Here is a 27,042-nt window from a genome sequence, read left to right as displayed (position 1 = left end):
GGCTTCCCCTCTGGAAGATAGAGTTCTGGATGGCCACCTCCCTGAGAAGACGATTTCCCTGATATACAGGAAAATAATAAACCACATGGAGGACCCACTGGGGCGCCTTAGAGGGCAGTGGCAGGAAGACTGTCTAGAATTAGATGATGAGGACTGGCAGGAGGCGGTATCATCCCCACGAGTAGTGGCAATCCCCATGAGGCTCAGACTAGTGCAGCTGAAGATCTGGCATAGGTCATATGTCACTGGGTCTACACTGGTCCATATGGGCCACTCAGAGAGGGGGGAATGTAAGAGAGGTTGTGGAGAGCTGAGGGCATTCATGCTTATCCTATGGCACTGTGTTAAAGTCCAGGAGTTCTGGGTGAAGGTCCACAGCACATTATGCACAGTCCTGCATACGGAACTGGGTCTTGAGGTACATAGGTGTATTTTAAATATCTGGGAGCCAATGGATTTCAATGCCTATCGAAAGCAGTAGGTAACGCTGGCACTCATGATCGTGAAACGTAATGTGGCCCAACTGTGGGGAGCCAGTCTGCCCCCCCGTGTGGAGAAGTGGAGGGAGGACTTGGACTGGTGTATGTTTAGGGAAATATCAGTGTACTTGGCAAGGGGTTGCCCCAGGAAGTGGAATAGAATCTGGGAGGCCTGGAATGCTTACAGGGGAGACATCTGCACCCCCCCGGTGAGCCCAAGCGAAGCCGAGGAACGAGCATCCCCTTGTTCCGACACCTGAGTTCAATTGTAATCGGCTGGGAGGTATGGATATGTCATTTATTGATTGATAATAAGTTGAATTATGTCACCTGATACCTGATGTTTTTGTTTTTTTGTTGCTTTTGTTTAATAAATAAATAAAAAATCCTCTGATCCACTGGGACCAGTTTTCAAAGTGCCTAGTAGAGAAAAATGTTGCTCAGCACACAGTCAGAGGAACAACCGCTACTTCAATTCCAAAGAAAATTTCAGCGCAACTCATAGCAGCCAAAAAGAAATTGAATCATGATCTGAGGGTCCTAAGAAATAATCCATCCACTAGAGTCCAGTGTGAGACTTTACCTAAACTAAGGGCGCTCTACAAAAAAACGGTTTGGGCCCAAACAAAAACTGAGCTTGATCAGTACTGGCATAAAATCCACTATGCCGCTAAACGTAAAGACGCTAGAGAATTTTGGTAAATCAATCCACCAGAAGGAAATTTCAACAGTTTACATCATATATATCTGAAGAAGCGTGGGATTAAACACCTGGGCATTATATCAGGTGGTACAAATTCAGCAACTGGCTTATTTGAATCCGCCACTTTTAATTATAATAGGGAACACTCGCCTATTGAGATCTACCCTAAAATCATGGAGACAATAATTAGCAACAGCCGCCGGGATGGTGCCCCTGGGCCGAATGGTCTCCACTAAGCACTTTACAAGGAGAATCCACAATATTGGGAAAAAAACTAACAACTTTATTGAACCATATTCTGGTGAGCGAAGGAATTCCAGATCATTTGAGGGGCTCAATCCTGGCTCCGATTTATAAAGTTGGACAAACAACGGACCCCACCAATAATCGGCTGATAGCCCTACTGGACTGTGAGGCAAAGTATTAAACCCAACCGTGGAGAGGCAAAGCGTATTAGTACTTATTTATGGCTTTAAATGCCATACATATAAATCAACATAGATGACAGGAGTAATGGTTTTCCAAACGATGACGTGATTTTCAAGTGCTTTTATTGTGTCATAAAATCCACAGCCAAAATCCACAGCCTACGCGTTTCGCCCAACACGGGCTTCTTCTTCTTCTTTCGGTGCTACAATGGCTTCAAAGCTGGATTTGTCCACTTATATGGTTCCAAAAAATGGCGAATGTGTCCCACTTGCTTTTATTAGCTTACACTTCCGGAATGAATACCAAAGGAGAAGGGCTCCGATACAGGAGATAGTACACTATGCCTTAATCGGCACGGTATAGCGACACGGCTAAATTTGAAGTCTTTCTTACATCCTATGAAATAAGGAGTTTACAAGCATACAAAGGATCACGAGATAATACCTGACCTCTTAATAAAAGCAAGTGGGACACATTCACCATTTTTTGGAACCACATAAATGGACAAATCCAGCTTTGAAGCCATTGTAGCACCGAAATACAATACCAAGCCCTGAAGAAGCCTGTGTTGGGCGAAACGCGTAGGCTGTGGATTTTGGCTGTGGATTTTATGACACAATAAAAGCACTTGAAAATCACGTCATCGTTTGGAAAACCATTAATCCTGTCATCTATGTTGATTTATATGTATGGCATTTAAAGCCATAAATAAGTACTAATACGCTTTGCCTCTCCACTGTTGTGTTTAATAAGTTTATATATTAAGACCATTTCTAGTGGCTGGTCTTAGGAGGTGGGCAAGAGTGGAAACTATAGCGTGAACCAAAGAACGGTTGTAACAACTGTCAGTTAGTGCAGCAATAGTGCCTGCCACCTTTTCTGTGCTACAAACTGTGAGGCAAAGTATTTCGCCAAATGTCTGCTGGCTGACTCAACGTCCTCGGTGGCTTCTAAAAATCTGCTGCCAAGAAATCAGACTGGGTTTATCAAAGGCATGGGTACGACTATTAATATTTAAATGCTAGCACTCACAATTGAATTGGTGAGGCGTCGCTCACTGATTCTCCATTTGTGTTTTATTGATTTTCGTTCTGCTTCTGATACAGTGCAGAGGAATATTCTCTGGTATAAGTTAGCAAACCTGGGAATTCCACCTAAACTCTTGAGAGCGATTCAATTGCTGTACACGAATACTTGGACAAGAGTAAGTTTTAGCCAAGGCACAACCGTTAAAAAATATAGATTATTAACAAATGGTTTAAAACAAGGTTGTGTCTTGGCCCCAAAATTGTTTAATTTGTATCTTGCCAATATTTCTTCAGGTTTGAATGGCATTAACTCGCACTCTCCGTCGGTGGCTAGTTTCAAGGTCTCCCACCTATTGTACGCCGACAATATTGTTCTGCTGCGCTACACAAAGGTGGGGCTTCAGCGGTTAATTTGTGACTGCTTTGTATGCTTCATCCCACAGGTTAAAGATCAACTTAAACAAGACAAAAGCCATGTTGGTGTCAAGGGGTATAGCAGTTCACCGTATACTCAGCATAAAAGGGTCAGCGCTGGGGTCGGTTCTAGAATATAAATATTTGAGTGTCATACTAGATGCGGGGGGCTCATTTAAGTACCGGTGTGCTGCACTATAAAGAAGGAATAATTCTTTAACAGTTTAAAAGTGCTGCCCTCAAGCCACAATTACAAGTTATGTCAGCTAAAAATGTTCCATCTTTGACATACGGCGTGGAGATTTTAAGAGGGAAGGCTGATAATATCATAGATAAGCTGGTGGCAGGAACATATCGTCGACAGTTCAATCTCCCGCAACAGGCATCGCCAGCACAAATTCGATTAGAGTTTGGGCTTAGAAGACAGTACTTAAACAGCTTAGGGGCATATTGGAAATCCTGCCACAAACTTGGAAATGCTAATAACTCCACATTTACGACAGTTGTTTGGGAGGCAATAAGTCATTGTTAACACATGCAGGCCCATAAATATTTTAATTTGGCTTTATCTATGTCCAAGGCAAAACAACTATGGGCCTTACCCCTCTCTCAGGCTGCATTTAACAGAGATAATAATGGGTGCAGTAAAAAACTGTCTTCACTATTGGAGAGAGAGGCGTTCGCAAAAATATCCCATGCATGCATGGTAATTGCAACATATGGCAAGTTACACCCTCAGAACTATCTAGGGGACCTGAATTGTCTAAATGCTAAACTAAGCTTATGAGACTCAGGCTTGGCGATTTTCGATTTTGCAGTGACGCACCAGCTTGGAAAAAGCTGAGTAGTGAAATGTCATGTCGCCTCTGCAACTACAAGAGAGAAGATATTTGCCATAATATTTGTAGTTGCCCAGCTTTAGCAACAAAATGCAGAAGTCTGTTAAAGCAGGACTTTAATCGACAAACTATACGAACATGCTGCCAAGCAGTAATAGCCTTCTTGCAGGGAGAAGCTTTACAATTTACTGGAAGCTTTCTTAAAGTTCATAGATATAGCAGAGAGGAAACTTGTTAATAGTGCCCAGTAAAGGGCTCTTATCATAATTATTCTATTAATCTATGAAAAAACACCTTGAAGGGCAGATAAATAAATTACCAAGAAGGGCAGGTAAATTTTAAACGAGTGGAGTGAAGTTTTTCATACACAATTAATTGTTACACCGTGAAATAAATTTGGACTTAGTATTGACAAGCCTTTCTGAGGATTTTTTTAAAAATAGGCACTTTGTATCTTAAAGCTTTGCTCGTTGTAGGTTCACCCGGTAACACTAGGGGGTCCATTCTGATCCTGGAAAAAAAACATCCGTACGATTCGTATCCGGAGCCCTCTCTGTATGAATCGTAAACATGCCGTACGACCCGATGACCCGACCCCTGCGATCATGGGGTGTATGCACCGTACCCGGGGGGGGCGTTCCATACCTGTTTCGAGGCGAACTCTGCTCCTCCAGATGTTTTCGGCTCTCGTAGAAAAAGTGTTGTGCGGTGCGTACCCGACACAACTGTGCGTACTGTACGGATGTCGCGTACAGCGGATTCAGAGGGAGATTCGTACAGGGATTTAATTCGTACGGTCTCTGTATGATTCGTACGGAGTCCAGCTCCTGGTACGAATCTTACTTCATCGTACGTACGGGGGACGTTGCAGGGTACGATTCGTATGGGAAAAACGCTCCATATGGCTATTCTGAGCGTTTTTTCCAGAATCGGAATCGACCCCCTAGGTGTCAATAATAAACTGACTAGGACCCCATGTGATACATTTTACAAATTGTTAGATCTACTCATAGTGTGTAGCAAGTTAGTAATGAACAGAAAAAACAGGGCACCGCAGGTAAGAGGAAATAGTAGGCAAATTGTGTCATCAGTAAATGCACTTTATATGTAGGTTATTTAATGAATTGAGTGTTCTTACTGTGGGACTAACCCTTATTTTAAATGAGTTTAAAAAATGTTTAATAATGGTAATATGTATGAAATGTGTATAAATGAGTTATATTGTAAGTTTTTATTAACTGAAAAAAATATAATTCATTCAACTATTGGAACGCTAACAACATGGCCTTTTTAATTTAAGTGCCTCATGATAAGAGATTTATCACAATCTGTAAAGATGATAAAAAATGTCTGACAAGGCACAATCAACTTTGACCTTTATGTTAAGGAATGCCTCCAACATGCACTTTCAATTCTTGACATTTTTCCTGAAGTATATTTTTGTCTGAATAAAAGTGGCAGTGACCTTTTCAGAAGTGTGTTACACATTTTCTCATCAAATGGTTCAGAATGCCCTCTGGCTACTCATTGAGGGCTAACACCATCTCTCACCAATGATGCCAAAATAGGCAGGAAAAGAGTGACACTGGCCGCATTAGTTGTGCATTCAGTGAAGGTGGCTACCAGGAGGCAGATAATGACGGCGATACCAGCAGGTGGGATAGACTCCAAGGGCATAAGCTTGTCACCCAGCCAATGTGACAGTCCAGATTCCTGAAAGAGAGAGAAGAGTGTGAAAGCAAGCATAGCTGCTAAGATTTCAGATTGATATGTGTGACATTTTTATAATGTCAGTGTAATTATGAGTGACATTCCAACAACTATGAGTGACACTTTCTCCCGAACAAAATCAAGCAATGAACACGAGGGAAACATATAAATATTAGGAAATAACACCCATTAGAGCAACAAGAGACTCTAAGAAGATGTTAAAATTGCAGGAAAGCACCAGAAATGGAAGGGCACACACATAGCTAAGGGTCACAATTTGGCCGCAAAGTGTAATTTTTTTTTCAAAAAGACACATTGAGCAATTTAATAAAAATCAATTCGCTGATTAAAGTACTGCTCCACCAGCTATTATTAACCTCATCAGAGACCAGGAAAGTGTTGCATTTATGGAGCAGCTGCAGTTGCAGCGCGAGTGCCTTTAGCAGTCACACTAACCTCTTCCGTTTTCAAAAAGTATCCTTTAAAGAAATAAGTCATTGGGTAGCAGAGGTGGGATGCAGAGACGTTTTCTGAGCTAGCTTTATAACGAAATTGATTTCCCATAGAAGTGTTTTTGGGAAAAAAACGTACAAATGGGACACGCTAAAAAATGTTTAAGCCACTTAAGAGGGACATTAAAGTTTATTCTGCAGTGGATTCACACAGAGGCATTGGAGTTGTTCAAGTTGGAGGGCGTCGCTACGTTATAGCGAGTGTTTGACTCACAGCGGAAGAACCGTCAAGTAAATGAGATATCTGGTGAGTGATGTTCTCACATTCAATAATATGACATTATTACGAGGGGCTGGTCACACCATAACAGACTGCTATTGAAACACGCAAACCCACAGAAAACCTCCACCCACCCTCTGTACCCCCGCCGAAAGGCCTACATCCAGGCACTAAAGTGAACGTGGGTGTCCTCAACTTGGGAGGGGGGAGGCTGTGAGCGCGCAATGTGTGAGTTTAGAGGTGGCAATGATCCCTCTGACACTTACTTATGAGTGACGACCACGACTGTGGTCAGTACTGCACTCCAGCTGCCCCCAGCCATGATGTGCACTTTGCCTGTCTTCATACGGACCAGCCAGGCAGCAGCTGGCCACTCGAGTCAGTCTCGGGACTCTCCTCGGCCCCCGGCGGCGTGGTCTCTGGTGCTCGCAATCCTGGTGGTGGGCCTGGCAGAGCTGATTGTCGCCAGGCACACCTGCTGAGGTGCAGACTGCAGTGTTTTGCGCGGCGCAGCCGGCCGCCCACCTGCCGCAATCAATCATTTTTCATGCCCCCTCTTGGCGAGCCGCGGCATGCGGCCATCGGGGCATGAGAGAGAGTCCAAGTCTCCTGCTTGCTGCGATTCTCCCGCCGCTTCTGCCTACTTCCTCCGAGTCCGGACATGACGGCACACTTTACCGCTGGCAAATCCGGATAATGTCCGGGCCCTCATGGTGCCAAGCTGGTGATTCAGCAGTACTATCGTGTCTGCTTGCTAAGAGAGGGCAGCCCCTCCCCCTGCAGTGTGTGAATAAGCACCGAGCCGCCGGCGCCGCATCCAGTTTCCAGGGCAATAGCAGGAAGCTGAGCCTGCCCGGGCAGAGTGCAAATACATTGTAGCGCTCTCAGCCACTCCACAGAGGCTGAGAGCAGTTAACTATTTAGGAACTCGGGCTCAGGCAGGCAGCAGTCGGAGCCCGGGCATAGGCGCCGCTGGTGGCACGCCTGGCACTGGTGGCAAAATGCATGAAAATGCAAATCAGTGCAGTGATGCGGATCATCGCACTGAAATGTGAGAGTGTCACACCTGTTGCGTGACGCTTGGCAGGACTGAGCAAGAGTTAGTGAGTGACAGATAGACAAAGAGAGAGAAAGAGACAGTGAGATAGAGGCAATGCGAGAGAGAGCGAGAGGGAGAGCTGTATGTACATACCTATAGAGAGAGAGAGAGAAAGAAAGAGAGATAGAGAACAACATAAAAAGGGACAGAGAACTATATATATATATGTATGTATATAAGCTAGTAGGCACATAAGCACTTTATCTAGGATTATCAGGCTCAATTTGCATATCGATTGCTGCTAAGACTCATAATTTAGACTTCTTAATGGCTGGTATTTTTAATAAACTAACAATATATTTGACAATGCAAAGAATTGAATATGGGAACAAAACTGCATAACGCATTTAGGCAGGAATTTTTACAAATTCATATGGTTCCTTGATGATATAAATAATGTTTGGAGTCCTTGAACAATGGTAATAGAAATTAACCAATTTTAATTAATTTACATTCGAAAAGTGTATATTAATTTATGTAGATATTTTAACATGAAGTTTTTAGATGCATAATGAAATTTGCACTTATGAATGTAATGGAAGTCTGTTCTCACATAGGCGCCATAAGTATGAGCAAGCAATGCCTTCAAGTCAACATGATAGTCTGTTTATTATGTCCTTTGTTAAAGTAATCAAGTGGGATTATAGGAAGCAGTCTAACCTTGTCTCAGGCAAACTTCTTGTGAGACAGAGCTATTCTTATTCTAAAGAGGAATTTAATTATTTATTAGGCTCTAGCACTTTAGATGAGACTAATGTGGATGACTGGAACAACATGAAATCTCTTGAGGGGTGTTTTGTGACCTATAAATAATATTGTGAGAGAGGGAGTATAGACGTTGCTCTCCTTTCCTTATCTCAATTGTGGATATAATAACAATGCGCAATGCACTTTACTTAAAACTGCACCTTGATTGGTTAGACTAGTTTGGATGAAATTCTGAGTAACATATCTTGCAAATTCGAACAAATAATATATTAGCGTTTTATTCGGTCCTTGTTAACTTTTTTAACCAATTTTTTTATCCAAGTTGTAGTAATTACATCAATATTGAATAGGAAGAAATCTTCTCATGCATTTGCATTGGATATGGAATTATATTTTATTTGCCAGTATAAATTTGAAACAAGTAACACTTACATTAATGTAATGTAAATTGAAAATGGAACTTCACATCTTTACACAAATGGGTTGTTCTATATTACTTTTAATCATTAGTTACTAGTTGAAGATCTCACTTCTCCTTAAATGATTTTCTTTTTAACTTTTATTATTCAATGGCAATTTGTCATCTATGACTCTACTATCTCTGAACATGTTGTTAAAAGGCTAATTTGCTTATTAATGATCTATTGCACCTTACAGTGATACAACATGGTGTATGCTTAATGTCAGTAAGTAAAATGGAGACTTGCAGTCTAGTTCAGATTTCCCTGAAACAAAACCACTGAAATTCAGCCGTCATAGTTAGCTGACCTAAGTATAACTTACACCCCTTCAATGCACTGCTTATGACCTCACATATTACATGAAATGGTCAGTGACATTGCTGATGACATCTCAAATGACATCACTGTAAGTATTTCGTAAGAGTTTATGATTGTTAAACGTATATAGTAAGGTACTACAGAAGTTAAAGCGGTGTACTAGGTGTACTACTGAGTGATATTATGTCCTTGTGTGTATGTGTGTGAGTGGCTGTATGGGTGTATACGAAGGTGTGTGAGTAGCTGTGTGAGTTAGTGGCTGTATTGGTGAGTGAGTGGGTGTATGGGTATCTCAGTGGCTGTATGGGTGGGTTAGTGGCAGTATGATTGGATCTATGGGTGGGTACGTGGGTGGGTAGTGACTGTATGGGTGAGTTAGTGGGTGTCTCAATGGTTGTATGAGTGAGTGACTGGGTGTGTAAGTAGCTGTATGGGTCCATGAGTGGCTGCTTGAGTGGATGTTTGGATAATTGAGTTGGTGTGTAAGTGGCTGTATTGTAGAGTGTGTGCGTGCATTAATGGCTGTATGGGTGTGTATGCAGATGTGGGAGTGCTTGTATGGCTGTCTGTAAAGGCTTGTATGGGTGAGTGGGTGTGTGAGCAACTTTCCAGGAGAATAACTGTGTGTGTGAGTAGCTCTATGGGTGAGTGTGTGGTTATGTGAATGGCTGAATGGATAAGTGGCTGGTTAGATGAGTGGCTGCATAGGTGAGTGCATGGGTGTGTGAATGGCTGTATGAGTGAGACAATGGGTGTGTTAGTGGCTCTATGGAAGAGCGAGTGGGTATGTCAGCACTGGTATAGGTCTGTTAATGGGTATGTGAGTGGTTGTGCGGGCATGTGAGTGGGTGTACAAGAGATTGTATGGAGGTATTGGGGTCCGGTGTTGTGGAGGGCTTTGTAGGCTTGTATGAGCAGCTTGAAGGTCACTCTTTTTTCTATGGGGAGTCAGTGGAGGTCTCGTTGGTTCTGGGTGATGTGTTCTTGTCATGTAATGCTGAGGACGAGTTTGGCTGCCGCGTTCCAGACGGTCTGGAGTTTGTGGAGTAGAGATTTGTTGATTCCTGCATAGAGGGCGTTCCCATAGTCCAGCCTGCCGGTGATTAGTGTGTGGGTGACGGTATTCCTGGATTCGGGGGGATCCATTTGAAGGTCTTACAGAGTATGTAGAGGGTGTTGAAGCATGTAGAGGGTACCGTGTTGATCTGTCAGATCATGGTGAGGGAGGAGCCGAGTATGATGCCGAGGTGGTGGGTGTGGTCCATTGGTGTGGGGGTTGCCTAGGGCGGGGTGCCAACATGTGTCATCCTGCATGGAGGGGCAGATCCGAAGATGAGCACTTCCGTTTTCTCCGAGATGAGCTTCAGGTAGCTGCTGCTCATCCAGTTTGCGATGTCCTTCATTCCTTCCTGGAAGTTGTGTTTGGTGATGTCGGGTTCCTTGGTGAGGGAGATGATGAGCTGGGTGTCGTCGGCATAGTAGATTATGCAGAGTCTGTGCTTTCTGACGATAGTTGCGAGGGGGGCCATGTAAATGTTGAAAAGCATGGGGCTTAGGGAGGATCCTTGGGGTACTCCGCATCTGATCTCTGAGTGTTCGGAGAGGAAGGCCTGGAGTTTAATTCTTTGAGTTCGGCCAGCGAAGAAGCAGAGGATCCAGTCTAGGGCAGTTCCCTGTATGCCGGCAGAATGTATGACATTTCAACTCGGTCTGTACACTGCGATACGTTTACAACGCAGTCACTACAATGCAAGTCTTTACAACAACTTGTGCTAGAGGTGCTGGACTTAGGAATAGAATGATTTACTATTCCAACTCCAGCCTACGTAACAGTAGGGTAGGTGTTGTAATAGTAAATCATACTATTCCTTAGTGTATAGCGCGATCCAGCGCAAGTCATAATGACTTGCATTGTAATGGCCATGTTGTAAACGTATCGCGGTGTAAAGACCGCTTTGAAATGGATGTCTCCCATACCAGCGTTTAGCAGTCTGACGACTAGTTTGCGATGGGAGGCGGTGTCGAAGGTGGCTGAAAGGTCCTGTAGGATGAGGGCTGCAATATGGCCTTGGTCGAGGAATGTGCGGATGTCATCCGTGGCTGCTAGGAGGGTGGTCTCAGTGCTGTGCTTGCTGGGGAAGCCAGATTGAGATGTGTCAATGATGTTGGATTCTATGAAGTTCCTTAGCTGGATGTTGAGAATCTTCTCTGTGACTTTGGTAGCAGAGGGGAGGAGGGAGATGGGCCTGTAGATCTTGAGGTCTGTCGGGTCTGCGGAGGGCTTCTTGAGAAGGGATTTGACTTCTGTGCATTTCCAGTTGTCGGGGAACGTGCCTGTTTTGAGGGTGCAGTTGATTGTCTGTTGTGGTACATGCTCCTCATGGTCTTTGCGGTGTCTTCTGTGGTGACATGGGTCCAGGCGAGGATGGTCGGCTGAGTGGAGTTGCTGGTGGAAGGTGTTGGGTTGGTGCCATGGTCCTATTCATCAAAGTTGTCATAGAGTGTCCTGATCTTTTGGTGGAAGAAGTAGGCACGTTTTTTTCAGAGGTCCTGGGAGGGAGGGATGTTCGGCGTTTCACTGGGGTACCTGGCGAATTCTTGTATGATGTTGAAAAGTTCCTTGGACTTGCGGGAGTTGGAGTGGATTCTGTCCTCGATTAAGTTCCTCTTCATAAATCTGATGAGTTGGTTGTGTGCTGTAGAGGCAGTCTTGTAGGTGGTGTGCGTTTCTGGAGTTTTACTGTTCCTCCAAGCTTTCTCTAGTTATCGGCATGAGTGATTTGTTTCTCAGAGGTCTGTGGTGAACCAGGTGGCTTTCTTGGTGTGTTGTTTGTCGGAGTTCTGAAGGGGTGTGAGCGTGTTGGCACAGTCGGAAACCCATTGTGAAGTTAGTTGGCTGCAGAGGTAGGTGTCGGTCGTGGTGTGGGGAGAAGTGTGGCTGAGGGCGGAGGCAAAGTGCTCTTCGGTCATCTTGCTCCAGTTCCTGCTTGAGAGTAATGGTGTTGGCTTGTGTGCGGTGGGTTTAGAGAAGGAGAAGTGGACACAGAGGTGGTTCGTCCAGAGGGGTTGCATGCTGTGACTGAAGTGGATGTTGATTCCTCCGGTGAAGATAGGGTCGAGGGTGTGTCCTGCCTTGTGGGTGGTGGTGGAGACGAGTTGCTTCAGTCCGATTTTGATAAGGTTGTCAATGAGGGCAGTAGAGTTATGATTGTTCTGGTTGTCAGGGGTGAAATTGTGGTCATCGATCAGTACGCTGTCTGTGGAGGTGTGGGGCATGATGTGGTCTGCGATGATGTTGGTGATTGAGGTGCGGGGTCCAGGAGGTCTGTAGCCAAGAGTTCAGCGAAGAGTTGTTCTGCGGTTGACCATGATCTGGAAGTGGATGGGTTCCATAGGGGGTGCAGGGTCGTTCAAGATGGAGGTTGTACATTGGTGGGAGCTTTTGTGGATGATGGGAGGCCTCTTCTGGGGTGGTTGGGGCAATCTTTCCTCTGGATCTTGTACCCGGCAGGGATGGCAGTTGCGATGGCGGGTGTGGAGTTGCCGTTGCTTCAGGTCTCTGTGAGGAAGGCGACGCTGGGTGACAGGGTTTTAGGAGGTCCCAGATATCTATTGTGTGTCTGTGCAGGGAGTGTACATTGAGGAGGTTGCAGCTCAGGGTTTTGGGTGTGCTGGCATCTGTTGGGTTGGCGGTGGCTGTTGGGGTCCAGAGGTGGGTGAAGGTGCGGCAGCAGTGTCTGTAGGACATTGAGCCTTGGATGATGCTCAGTGATGAGAGCTGGCAGTTGTTGTTGCTTCTGGGGTTGATTGCTTGGAGTGTTGCTGAGTCGTAGCAGCGGGAGGATGGAGGGCTAGGGTCCCTGGCACTGGTCGCGGATGGGCACAGACAGGCTTGCCTCTAAGGGTTGGGCGGAGGGAGAGCAGCTGGGAGGTGGGAGCGGGAACACGCAGGGGGGAAGGGCCGCTGGGTTTTTTGTGATTTGGCATTAATCTGATCAGTAATTTTTGAGAAATTAAGGTTAAAAAAATATTTGTATATCTGGACGGTTGGGTTTGAGGGACTCTTGTGATTATAGGTGAGGAAATGTCAAGAAAGCCTCATATAACGTTTAGGAGACCGAGATCAATGAGAGATGAACTGGTACAGAGTAATGTAAGAACGGATATAGGTTCATGGTTAAAACCCAAAGAGAGTTATAGCAAATGCATTAAATGCAAAGTGTCTAAGAATGGGGAGTGCCAAAATGAGATCAATATCCCATGCAGAGGAAGGGGAACAAGATCAAAGTTAATTTTGATTGCAAGACTGACTATGTAGTAAATATATTGAAATGCCCCTTCCCCAAAAGCGTATTTAGGGAGTACCAACTTACCTGTACGCAGGAGAATATTACAGCATTTAAGAGCCATTAAGAGCTTTGAAACTACTTAACCTGTGGCAAGACACTTGCATAAAGAACATAAAAGTTTTTGTCTTACAGTGTGATTGATGGTGTCTAAAAGAATGAGAGGAGACAGGGATAAAGAACTCAGAAGATTAGAACAAAGATATATACCTGCTTTGGACAGTAAAAAAAACAAAATGGATGGAACTGTGATGAAGAATTACATGTACATGTGTAATCACACTGAGTTTGAGTGGCTCGAGGATCCCACCTAAATAGATTCAAAAATGAGTTTAGTGTAAAAAAAAAATACCCCTATTTATTTGTCTTTTGATGGTTTCATGTTATGTTCTTATTATGGTTTAACAGCACTTTTGTAATTTTGTTTCTTGGACTGGACTTTTCACATGTTTGTATTTGCCAGAACATGTGGAAATGAACTGTAAATACTCAGGTATGAGAAGGACGAAAGAGCTGATATATCTCAATGAGGGCACTTTTGGGTCCCACTTATCTGTATAGGGAGTAAAGTATTAAGTCTCATACCAGTTTTTGGGTACATATAAGATGGTATAAGAGCACACATAAACCATAAAATGTGTTTGATATAGAAAAGGTATAGAGTTTTTCCCATAAATATGTTCTTTTTTTAGCTGAACCTGAAGCAACATGATAGGAACATTTTGTGGTTATCAATAAAATCCACTGCTCTTGAGTTGAAACAATTGCCCACTAGGGCCTGACTGTAAATGTTTTTCAATGTTATGTTTATTCTTTTTCAATATTGTGTTTATACATGCACACTAATTGATGTGATATAATTAGACAAAGAAAACTAATGTACTTTATGCTTCATAACGTTTCAATGATTGGCATGGCTATGGGTTAATTTTACTATTATGTTGTGGACGTTATGTGAAGAGAAGTATTTTCACATGTTTTGTTTGTATTGGTATTTATGTGGTATTTAAACTTGCACAAGATGGCCTCAAGCATCGTGAACAAGGTAGTTTACAGCTGAAATGAGTAGATGTGTTTCTCTCAGTTTAGCCAAATAAATGAACACGTTTGCAGTGCTACGAGATTTCGGACCCCTCCATGTAAGGAGCGAAGGAAGTTTTGGATTGTAAAGCACTGATGACTGTCAAACTGATTGTTTTGCACCAGTGGCGCTCATGCCAAAAAGCACCAAGTTCTTCTGTATCTAGAGGCTAGTGAGCGCTGGAGAGGCATTGATAGACAGACAGAACTGCTAATAGGGAGCTGGAGGATCAGAGGAGGAAGTATCAGAGGACCCTACTGAGACTGGTAACTTCCCCAGGTAAATCGTCTAAGCGTGTATGTGAGAATACTAAGAGCCAGGACTGTTGCATGTCTGAATTCCACAAGCACTTTAGATGGTGAAGGGAGAGCATTGTTATTGAGGCCATTATGACCAAGGTGGATTGCAAAGCAAGACAGTTATTGGCATAAAATGTGTTTATAGATAATCTAATGTTGTAATCAATAGAGGTGAACTTGGCTGAGCTGAAAGCAATTGAAGTAAATGTGTAAATGTAAATGTCCAGTATTTGTAAAGCGCGAACAATTACCCAAAGGTGTCAAGGCGCTGGGGGCCGTCGGGAAGATTAAGCGAGCTATTGCCCAGAGTCACATGGTGCTGGGCAGACCCCTGCCACTGGAGCCAGTAATCGAACCGTAATCCCCAGCTTCCAGCGTTAGTCGCCCTGGCCGCTGCGCCACACCTCTTCCACAAGTGGGAATTTACAAGATAGATTGTACAAATTAGAAAAAGTTTGTGAAACAGAATTGTCTAAATGGGGAGAGAGTGTGTCCCTGAACACATACCTAGGAGTGGGAAGAGTGCTGGAATACCCTCACATTTTGATAACACCCAGTTATGAGAACCCACTTCCCAGTATGCTAAAGGAATGTAAAGGAAGCAAAACCATGAACTCCATGGGAATGATGAATATTCTGATCAAATACACAGACATAAAAAGAGAGGAGACCGTTACTCAGATTCATTAACTTTATACATACATTGATAAACATAGTGATCAAGAGACTGTTAAAGTTTTCAAATAGAAGATGTCTGAAAGGTGGAAGACATTAGAAGAAACTATAATACAGAAGAAAATTAGAATATTTTCCAGAGACAGAGCAGATTATTAAAAGATTCAAATATACAATTTTGTTAGGTGCTTTGAAAATTTGAGGACACAAAGATTTGGAAAATATAACAGATTGAAACAAGATGCCTCCATTAGTACAGATTTGAGATAGAGGAAAATCAAAGTGGAGGTTAGTGTGTATGTTTGGGGCAGATGACAATTTTGGATAAATTTTAATATTCAATACTGGCCCCAGAAAGGCAAAGGAATAAAAAAAAGAAAAAACAGCAGATAAGAGTGGACTAAGCAAAAAGGAGAAAAGAACCCAGGCATCTCAGAGAAAACACTACACTTGAGACAATGGTTGAGAGTAATCTCTGGGTAGAAGATGTGGACCTAACAAAAGATCTATGGGATGAGGAGAGTGTATTGTATGTTGATGTGATGCTAGACTCCATGTGTATTTGTGTGTCAGAAGAAGGGGGTACCCCTCTTGCCAAAGAGCATGTTTACGGAAGAAGTTTGTCACCAGCTTAGTTATATTGAATGCTAAAGGAAGGTTAACATGATTTTTTTTTGCATGTGCAAAAAGAGTTTTCCAGGAGTTGGGGGGGGGGGGGAGGGTTTGTAAATCAGGTATTGATCAACAGAGTTGAGATCAGTTTCCTTAAAACAGAATGCCCCAACTACCATCGTTATTCTTGATTCTCAACATACACAAGAATGTAAAAAAACACCAGGGAGACCCATTATTGCAGAGCAGGAAGGGCTACCAGAAAAACAAACACTACAACATATATAGACCAGTTTTAAGACCCAGAGTACAGAGCATCCCCATGTACATAACAGATCCCACCTACATTTTGAAAATAAGTTTTGACATTGGTTTGGAAAATGAGTTATTATTAATGGTTTGGTTGTTGCTTCATTACGTACAAGCATTCACCATGAGGATGGATTGAAAGCTGTAAAACATTTTTGAGGTCTAGATCTATCAAGTATTATAAATACCTATGTTATCATGACTGACTAAAATGTTCTTTTCTTTTTTAAATGTTCCTGTATGCTTTTGAAGCATTTGCAAAGGATAGGATTGTTTTTGACAAAAATGTTTTTTTTCTTTTTTTCTTTGTCTTCAATTGCGAAGAATTAGACCAAAAACAAGGAACAGGGATGGGTACATGCTTCACCCCCACCTATGATAATTTGTACGTGGGCTGGTGGGAGAAGAAGGTTCTTCATGGCCAGTCTATGAAGAAATGGGCCAGCCATATTCTTCTGTGGCTCCAGTTCATTGATATTTTAGTAATCTGAAGAGGAAGTTTGGCCTTAGCCAAGGAATTTATATCTGAAATAAATAGGAATTATCTGAATTTAAGGTTTACTAGTAATGTCAGTGAAGCCCAGGTAGAATTATTGCATCTGAAGGTAACAGTGCAGCATGCCGTGCTTGTAACTACATTGGATAGGAAACTCAACTCAGGGAACAGCTCAATACAAAAGATAGCATCCCCTATGGTGAACTTCTGAGAGCTAAAAGAATATGCAGTATGATTGAGGAGTATGAGAAAACTGAAACAAACAAGATTTGGAGATTTTAAGCAAGAGGATACAGCAAAGAATTTTTGCAAATAGAAAACATGTATTAATGAAATGTAATAGAGAGTAGGTGTTATTTAAACCCAAAACCAAGAGGACCTCCCAAATAAGTAAAAGAAGATTTATCACTACGATTCATGCAGAACATACCAACATATCCTGGGAAAACATGGGTATTTACTCAGAAGTGACACCATTATAGGTGAAGGGATGTTGAGGAAACTCCTTATAACGTTTAGGAGAGCGAGATCAATGAGAGATGACCTGGTGAGGGCTTATGTAAGAACAAATAAAGTTTAAAACCCAAACAAGGTTTTTTCAAATGCAGAAAATGCAAAGCCTGTAAGAAATTAAATCAATATTCCAGGCAGAGAAAGGCACAAGATCAAAGTAAAATTAATTGCAAGAGTGACTATGTAGTTTTCATATCGAAATGCCCCTGCCCTAAAATGTATGTTAGAAGTACCATCTTATCTGAAGACAGGGGAATTTTACACCATTTAAAGGCCATTAAGAACTTTATAGAGAACATAAAGATGACCAAACCAAGTAGAGTTACAGTGTGATTAATGGAGTGTCGAAAAGAATAAGAGGAGCAGACAGGGATAAATAACTCAGAAGATTAGAATCAAGATACATATTTGCTTTGAACAGCAAATAACCCAATGGGTTTAACCGAGATGAAGTTTTATACGTACATTTGTAATACACTGAGATTGAGAGTCTTGAGGATCCTACCTAGATAGATACAAGAATGAGTTTAAAGTAAAAAAATACCCCCAATAAATTGTATATTGCTTGTTTCAAGTGATGTTTTTATTGTGTTTTTAACTGCACCTTTGTACTTTTGCTTTTTAGATTTATTTAGATTTAACTTTCCATGTTCTTGTACTTCCCAGAACATGTGTAAATGAATGGTGAATCTTTGGGCATGACAAGGACAAAAGAGCTGATATATCTCAAAGAGAGACCTTTGGGCACCGCTTATCTGTATAGTTCGGACAATAGTTTAAGAGTCATGCTAGTTTTTGAGTACACATAAGGTGTTATAAGAAGATACATAAACTACAGAATCTGTTTAATATATACAATTTATAGTTTGTCTTGAAAATATGTTCTTTTTTTACCTGAATTTAGAGCAACAAGATAGGGATGTTTTGTGGTTGAGAATAAAATTCAGTGCAATTGAGTGAGTTGAAACCATTGCCCATTAGGGCTTGGCTGTACATGCTTCCAGAATTATACTTACATATGCAAACTAATTGATATAATATGATTAGACAAAGAAAACCAATTCTCTTTGTTTGCATATTGTTTCCTTGATTGGCATGACTATGGATTAATTTTAGTATGCTGTTGTGCCTGTTATGTGAAGGGACGTATTTTTTCTATGTTTTGTTTTCATTGGTATTCATGTGGTATTTAAACTTGCAAATGATGGCGTCATGCCACGGGAACCAGGCTGTTTACAGCCAAAACGCACAGAGGAGTTTGTCTCGGTTTGCACCACTACGAGAATGCGGCCTCTTTCTTGCAAGGAGAGGAGGGAGTTTTGGACTGTAAGGCACTAAAGATTTTGTGTAGATTCATCATGCGGTGCATAGAAAAAGTGGGGTCCCAAAAGTCTGTTTTACAATTTTAACTTGCAAAGGAAGTTTTGCTTTCCGATGCAGAAAAAATTACAATGGAATTGCACATTATTGGTTTGGTGTAAATTCATTCAGAAGTTTTTGTGAAATCAGTGTTTAAAGACAGGCTCTAGTTGGGCATGTGATCATACACCTGCGATGGGTGAGGCACAGGACCTGAGTAGATGCCAGGACTGCATCCCACTCTCACTGCCCATGGCCAAAGATTGTCTGCAGTGCTACTCAAATGGCAACGGAGACTGGGGTGCAGGGCCCATCAGAGTCATGTACACCATGCAATCTACAATTTGGAGACCATTGGTCTCACCCCCCACTCCTGACAATCAAACGCCGTCCCCTGTAAACATTAGATGCCTATAGGATTTGTTGCAAGGACTTGCTAAAATTCACACCCTGCACCCCACCCTTCCTTCCCTGCACACATCCAGAGGTTGCCTGTTTACAATGGTGCTCAGTGCCTGGTCTGCGAGGCCATATAGTCTGCCCCTACTGACCTCAATCAAAGAAAGTACACTATGCAGATTAGCTTTTGGATTAGGCTTGAAAACAGCATCTGCATACACAATCCATTCTACTGTAGGGCTTCAGAGACTTGCCATAAAAGCGAACAGTCAACCACTGTTTCTTACCCCTGTCTATACACCATGTGTTGTAATGGTAAAGGTGTCTAAGCAAGTTTTCTACAGAGATACACCAGCTATTCCCCATGAGTAACATCCAAAATGTGTGCACCACAATGGTTAGAATTTAACATAGGTTGAGGTGTAAAAACACGTCCATGTTAATTATGATTAAAAAAACACAGAACTTCCAAAGGTTAAAGTGACATGATGGTTAGGTTTCTTCATAACACCATAATGTATGTTTACAAAACTTCTGAAATTCACTGTCAATATTCAATTATGATTACAAAACAAAACCTAAAAACCACTGACATTTGCGAGTTAATATTTTGTAAACTAACCATAACTTGCACCCCCTTCATGCACTGCTTAACGCCTTCCATGTTACATCACTCATAACATGTTAAATGACATAATTGATGACATTACTGACATCACTGATGGCATCATACAGTTATTCCAATACTTTGCCATTGGCCATGTGCAATGGGTGTTAGGCAGTAGGCAAGTCCTGTGCCGAGTGCATTGTGTGCAACCAACTCCCAGTACACATACCTTTGACAATGCAGCAACAAAGATTGACCACCGAGCTAAGTTCTGCCTTCAGCCAGTTGGTTCACACACATCACATACTGTAATTAGGTGTGTATATTGGAGTTTAGTCATGCTTACAACTATAATGAGCTAAACCCTTTCTGAGTGGCTCACCCTTAGATTGCCTGTCCTTGAACCATGAGGATTGAACCATAATCTTCAGCGAAGCACAACATTTTTATAACCCACACTTCAAACAGCCTGCGTCCATAGCACTAAGCTTTGACTGAATAACAAGGCCATGCACCTAGCCCTCCACAGGGGAATAACCTTGGTGCACAACAACCTTTAGCTTTACTCAGAGGTGGTTGCAAAAGGCTTTGACTTTAATCCAGAACCCGCTTTCAAATTTCTCTCAGCAACCAACACCAGCTGCAGATGTGCAGCAGGGATTACTGCCTGTGCCAAAATGTTTCCTGAGTCACCAATAACTCTTGTGTACAATCTAAACTAAGCACAGCAGGATTGGCCACCATGGACTAGCCTATGTCTGATCCATTTATCCATCCTTGAACAGTTTTTGAGCAATTTTGCTATGTCACCAGTGATGGCATCAAAAATGTTATTTATCATGTAATGAGTGATGTGATAGGTGGGATTGTATGCAGAGTATGATAGGGTGTAAGTTATGGCTAGGGTCTGCATCATAAACTGGGGAATTTCAGCTGTTGTTAGGGTTTGGTTGTTTTGGAACCATAACTGCATTTTTACATGTTTTTATTTAATGGAAAATATACATGGAAGTATTTGCACTGAAAGAAACCAGATTAAAAGAGAGTTGTTGTTTTGGATCAATCGTATAAAACCACTGAAATTCACCAGTTACACTTACCAACACTCAAAATACAGGCCATAATTTAATCGCATCTCATGTTGATTTCTTGATCGCTGTTTTTGTGTGTCTGTGCCGTTGTCAAATATGTGTTGTGAGTATAGTTGGGAGCACGAGCTATGGCAAGTTTTGAGTATTGATAACCATAACTGGCAAATTTCAGTGGTTTCAAGTCTTGTCTTTTTTCGTGAATTTTTATGGTTTTCTAAGTTATACCTAATTTCCAACCCACCTATGGTGAGGCCTTGCCCAAACCTGTTGTGTGTGAGCAACCCCAGATGAGCATCCCCAGCTGAGTATGACATTTGGCTGTGCGCTGTACGGGTTGGCAGCTGGGCCTAGTGTACGGCCATGGAGTTCCCTCAACCTCTCACTGTCTGCCATAACCCCCTGCAGGATGTGTTGTTCTCTTTTAAATTGGAAAATGGACTGCCGGAGGAGCACAATTTTCTTCTATATTGTGATACACACACTTTGAACCCATTTTTTGGAGGTCTTCAAAGCACATTTTTCCATTTCTCAGTGTGCCTGCCAGCATCCCCTTGGGTTCAGCATAGATCACTGACACTACGACTCCTATTATATCGACCTACAAAATTATCGAGTCACTAATATCGTGTATAAAGTATCGTCACTGAGTACACAAAACTAAAATAACACAAACACTGATTACAAAATATTGCTAAAAAATGTTCGATATAAAAAAATCAACAAAGAAAGAACACAAGAATATTGATAACATTGAAATAACATATATTACAATAAAAACATCGATAAGCATAATATCGACAACACAAACAATTACAAAATACATAAAAAATATGCAAAAAAACAACATTTAAACATAAAAATAAACTATTTTCAATAATATAAACAACATATCTAACATTAAAAAGAAACAACAAAATTACAAAATTAATTAAACTAAAACACAAACAAATACACTCAAAAATCAAACACAAAAAATAAACAAACACTACAACATAAAACAAATCACAACTATCATATATGAAAATATATATATATTTATTAACGCATACATTTTAATTGTATTACTAAACAAAATAAAAACAAACATCAAATAAACATAATCAACATAAAACAGATTAAATTATAACTGTCTAAAAGTTGAAAAAAGCTATCTCGACCAATGAATTTAAACTACACCAACACAAACCAATAGAAAACTCTAACTAATTAAATAAACATGAAAGAAATAAAATAATTAACACAAACTTTATCATGAAACAGACAAACACTACAGAAGGAAGACATTTTGCAAGAGAGAAAACAGTACAAACAACTAAACAGAAAAACGCGCATTAAAGGTAAGTACAAAACTTTTAAAATAAATAAATGAGTAGTTAGCTTAAAAAAATATATATATAAACAAATATAACGTGTTCTCCATTACATTTCACAGACTAAACTTAACTAAAACTCCACAAAGAAAATTCAAAATAACGATTTACTTCCAAAACAACTACAAAATCAACATTAAAGGAAAATATAAAACAAAGTTAAGTATATAACTAATAGAGTTAATTAACACTAAAAAATTTATTTAAAAAGCAAAACATAACTAACAAATACTTTTATTTTAATTTCTTCTACAGACTTCAACAAAAAAACAACATCAATGAAATAGACTACATCAACTAAAAATAGTAAGTATTTTCAAAACAACTAAATAAAAATAGAGACAAAATAAACAAACTAAATGTAACACTTCAATAAAAATAACATTTTCCTTTTCAACCAATTGAAAAAAAGAAAACAGTGAATAAAGTACAAACATCAAAGAAGTATCCAACAAGAAAAGCAAAACAAGATATATGTAAGTAATTTTGAAATGTAATATTTATATGAACATGTTTACTCTTCAATACTTAATAATTACTAAATACATATATGCAAATACATTCACAGATATACAAAGAAAATGACCGGAGGGGCAAAGTTCATCTCTTCACAAAAAAGAAAACTACTTCTGTGCTACATGGGCTGCACATATGCAAGAGAAAATAACCAAAATGAAACCCATTTGAATTGTTGTAAATACTACTCCAATTCTTGCCATGGGAGAGCAACAACAATACAAACAAATGTTATTAATGTCAGGAAACACAAACCTCCCCCCAATGTCACAGAAATTGAGATAAGAGATGCTTTAGAAACCTTCAAAGAAGCAAGCACCATCTCCCAAAAACCAGTACCCAAATAATAAAAAACGTACTAACTAGGGTTCCTGAACATGTAACAGGACAATTACCTTCCATACCAACTCTAAAACACCTAATAGCCAGAACTAAAAGTTCTACTGCTCAAACACCCCCACCCTCAAACCTTTGCAGAAATTGAAATTTTACAAGAATACACAGTCACACAAAAAGATGAAAAAAATCATTCTTTATGACATTAACTGTAAAAAAGAATTGTCATCTTTGCCACCAACACCAACAGTCAAAAGTTAAAGCAATGTGAAACATAGATGAGGGATGGGACATTTAAAGTTTGCCCTAAGCCATTTTATAAACTCTATACCATCTATGGTGAATATTAAGAAACTAACATCCCCTTCATATATGCACTACTCCCCAACAAACAAAGTACTACTGTTGTAAATTAGTTCTTCGTGTAACATGACTGACAGTGATCGTTAGCCCTTCCTTTGTGTTCTTTCCTCCTTAGCCTCACAGAATACCTATGTGTGTTCTAACTTGTACCGGAGTGTTCTACTCTTGTCGGTTGATGGTCTGGTCAGCTGGCGATGTGTGCACTCAGCTGTGTCCTACAATAAAACTACATATAACTAACTAGAAGTGTCCTGAGATCTATCTACAACAACTACCTACATAGAACTCCTTATAATAATAAAACAACAGACATAAAACTACTTTCCACAAAAAATAATAATAGATTTCGAGCAAGCAATGATTCAGTCAATTTTAAAAATATTTCCACATACTGCAATACAAGGTTGCTATTATTATTTCAACCAAAGTATCTGAAGACATCTTCCAAACTCTACCCTAAGTATAGATTATGCCACAAACAGCAACTTTGCCTATCAAATCAAAAAACTAATAGCCCTGGCCTATGTACCAACAACAGAACTAGCCAACCACTATAATATACTTATTGTAAGTCCTTTCTACCAAGCCAATGAAGCAAGACTAACATCCTTCCTTGACTACTTTGAAGACACCTGGGTGGAAATACATAGATCAGGGCACCAAAGACAACCCAAGTTCCAAATCCCCTGGTGGAACATCTATCAAAGCACCCTAGCACAAAAAGCAAAAACAAATGACGCAGTGGAAGGATGGCATAATGCCTTCCAAGCCACAATAGGAAGAGGACAACCAACTTTGCACAAACTAATAGAAGCCATAAGAAAAGAACAAAGGGGCTGATTACAATGGCAGTCGTAGGCACCTCCACGGTGCTGGCGGTGGTGGAAAATGCCCATTTAGTTACTCCTACTGCGGGCCTCGCGACCGCCATATTATAGTGGGCAAAGTTAGCCCTTTTTTTGTCCGTCGCGGAGTTTTCGGATCTACCAGATTTTTCGCTCTGCAATGGTGCTGGAGGGAGCTAATAGAGAAAGACTGCTGTGCAGAATGACATCTCGACCGCCGAACAGATCAGGATGCATAAAACATCCCATCAGAAAGCAGTGGAGAAACCAGCAATTCGGAGATGGTGGAAGCACAACTGCGGAGCTGAAAACTAGAGTTTGATACACCTCTACAAGTTCCTGGCCGCCATGGATCCTGCTCTACAAGCCCTTCTGCTGCTGTAACTGATCCACTACCAGCAGATAAGACACTGTCGCGGTCAACACCGCAGATATGTCAAAAACATACACAACCCCTGTACAACAACAACACACAACTGTTCAAACGGATTCTGCAGAGGTGGGAGGCCAGCAAGTTGTCTCACTTTCAGTATGGGGAGGGTGCAGGCAGGTTGCTGGCCTGGAAAGCTAAAACTGACAGGGTAAGAAATCATGTAGAGGTAATTACTGCTGGAGGAAATTCCTTTACAAGAGATGAGGATATCAGGGCCACCTTTAAAGACTTCTTCAAGTCAATATACCAGGAGGACCTTAATATAACAGTAGAGAGTATTACAAACTGGTTGGAGGCCATCTCGCTACCATCACTATCAGCCGAGCAAAACCACTTCCTAGACAAAGAAATAACAGGGGTAGAGGTAGAGGAAGCTATTCGGGGAGCTAAGGGTAATAAAGCTGCAGGGACAGATGGTCTACCGTCCGAAATCTATAAAAACTTGATGGTCGAGGTTGCCCCTATTCTGGTGTCTTTATTTAACCAGATACTAAGGGAGGGTGAGGCACCACCAGCCTCCTGGGACAACACCTCTATAACACTTATTTTGAAGCCTGGGAAGTCCCCGGCTGACTGTGGTTCTTATCGGCCTATTTCGATACTGAATGCCGACTACAAGCTTTTTGCTTCGATCTTAGCGAAAAGACTTGGACAAGTAGCCCCGGACATCTTGCACCCTAACCAAAAGGGCTTTGTGAAGGGGAGGCAGATGTTTGAGCTCATTTATGACCTTATAGGCTCCATCGATATTGCAACAAAGGAAGGTATGCCCCTGTCATTTCTCACGTTGGACGCCACCAAGGCCTTCGACAGGGTAAATTGGCTGTACCTGTTGGAGGCCCTGTCGAGGTTCAACGTGGGCAAAGAATTCTGTGGAGCGATAAAGTTGCTGTACAGAAGTCCATCAGCCTCTTTGTTGGTTAACGGGGGGCTATCTGAGTCGTTTCCATTAACGAGGAGGACAAGGCAGGGTTGCCCCCTGTCTCCCCTATTATTCGATCTATACATAGAGCCATTTGCCCAGAAACTAAGAGAAGCCATCTTAGTTGCACCATTTACCTATTGCAATTGGATGAAAAAAGTAGCCCTCTACGCGGATGATGTTATGATCTTTACATCTAATATGAATACGGCGTTCCCTGCAGTCATTGATCTAGCCTTGGAATTCGGCAGAGTTTCGGGGTACGAAGTCAATGCCTCCAAGACTGAGTCCATGTCATGGAACGTTGCCCATAACACTCATGGTGAAATATCTAGAACCAATTTGCGATACTTGGGTGTTTCAATAGTTAAAGATATAGGGCTGATTGCTCCTACAAATTTTGATAGGGTGGCTGCACAGTGCCGAAAACAGATGAGAGCATGGGCACATCTCCCGATTGCCATCCTAGGGAGGGTAAATCTGGTGAAAATGTCCATCCTGCCAAAGGTTACTTTTTTATTTAATTCAATCCCGTTGTTTTTTTATCCCAAAACCATATCTAAGTTACAGGGTGAGATTTCCTCATTTATATGGAGTAACAAAAATCCGAGAATGGCCTGGAAAAAGATAAGGCCTCGTAGGGAGAAGGGAGGACTGGCAGGTCCGGATCTCCAAGTTTATGCGTGGGCCTTTCAGTTATCCCACTCACGCATGTTGCTGAAAACTCCTACCGACACAGGTGTGGGTGGCATGTTTTCAGCTTTGCTGAGGTGTGAGGGAGTTGGGCAGAGCAGCTTTTTGTTTAAATTTGGGGATCCCAAGTTTTAAAAAAAAATAAAACTGAAGGTGTTGCAGGGGATGGGCAATACCTGGTACAGACTGAGACTTTTGATTAAATTGGGGTATTATTCTAACTGTGCCCCAATTTGGGACCTACCTGCACCCCCAGCCTGGACAGAAGATGCACTCGCTTTACCACTCAGAGAGGCTGGAGTTAAATCTTGGGGAGACCTATTCATGGATGGATCCTTACTACCATGGAATTACTTGGTCAATAAAATCGGGCCAAGATTTTCAAGATTTAAATATGTCCAAATAGCAAGTTGGGCTCAGACCTTTCAAGGACAGTCCACACGGAGTAGAAATCTACCTATGGGAGTTGTAAGTGAGCTAGAGGTGGGTCTGGTCAATAAACCCCCTGCAAAAAAGGAGATCTCACTCTGGTATAAAATAGTCTTAGAGGAAACTGACGGAAAGTTCTGTCTCCCATCACAACTATGGGGCGAGTTGATGCCGGGGAAGGATGTGGAGGAACTGTGGGGAGCCTCTTGCGAGGTGCTTTGGGACTTAGTCAAACCAGCTTGGTTGCGAAGAAATCATTCATTCACCATGCATAGGGCCTACTATTCCCCGCAGAGGCTGTCGAAGTTTTCCTCGACTGGACCGGTCTCCTGCTCAAGATGTGGCTTGGAGGCGGCATCTGACGTGCATATGTTTTTTGAATGCCCGCAAATCGCTGCTTTCTGGATCTCTATAAGTGAAAAATTGTC

General features: G+C 41.6%; 1 protein-coding gene across 1 annotated transcript in view; it reads right to left on the bottom strand.

Moving 5' to 3' along the window:
• Positions 1-27,042, bottom strand: part of LOC144824555 (Na(+)/citrate cotransporter-like) — a 740,241-nt gene that overhangs the window by 291,665 nt on the left and 421,534 nt on the right. Inside the window, exon 6 of the mRNA XM_078683616.1 lies at positions 5,444-5,605. Within this exon, the coding sequence (XP_078539742.1) occupies positions 5,444-5,605 (162 nt within the window). The remainder of the gene's footprint in view (positions 1-5,443; positions 5,606-27,042) is intronic.

The sequence above is a fragment of the Lissotriton helveticus genome, chromosome 3_1, assembly GCF_964261635.1.
Source record: "Lissotriton helveticus chromosome 3_1, aLisHel1.1, whole genome shotgun sequence".
NCBI lineage: Eukaryota > Metazoa > Chordata > Amphibia > Caudata > Salamandridae > Lissotriton > Lissotriton helveticus.
This window is presented reverse-complemented; position numbering and strand designations above follow the sequence as displayed.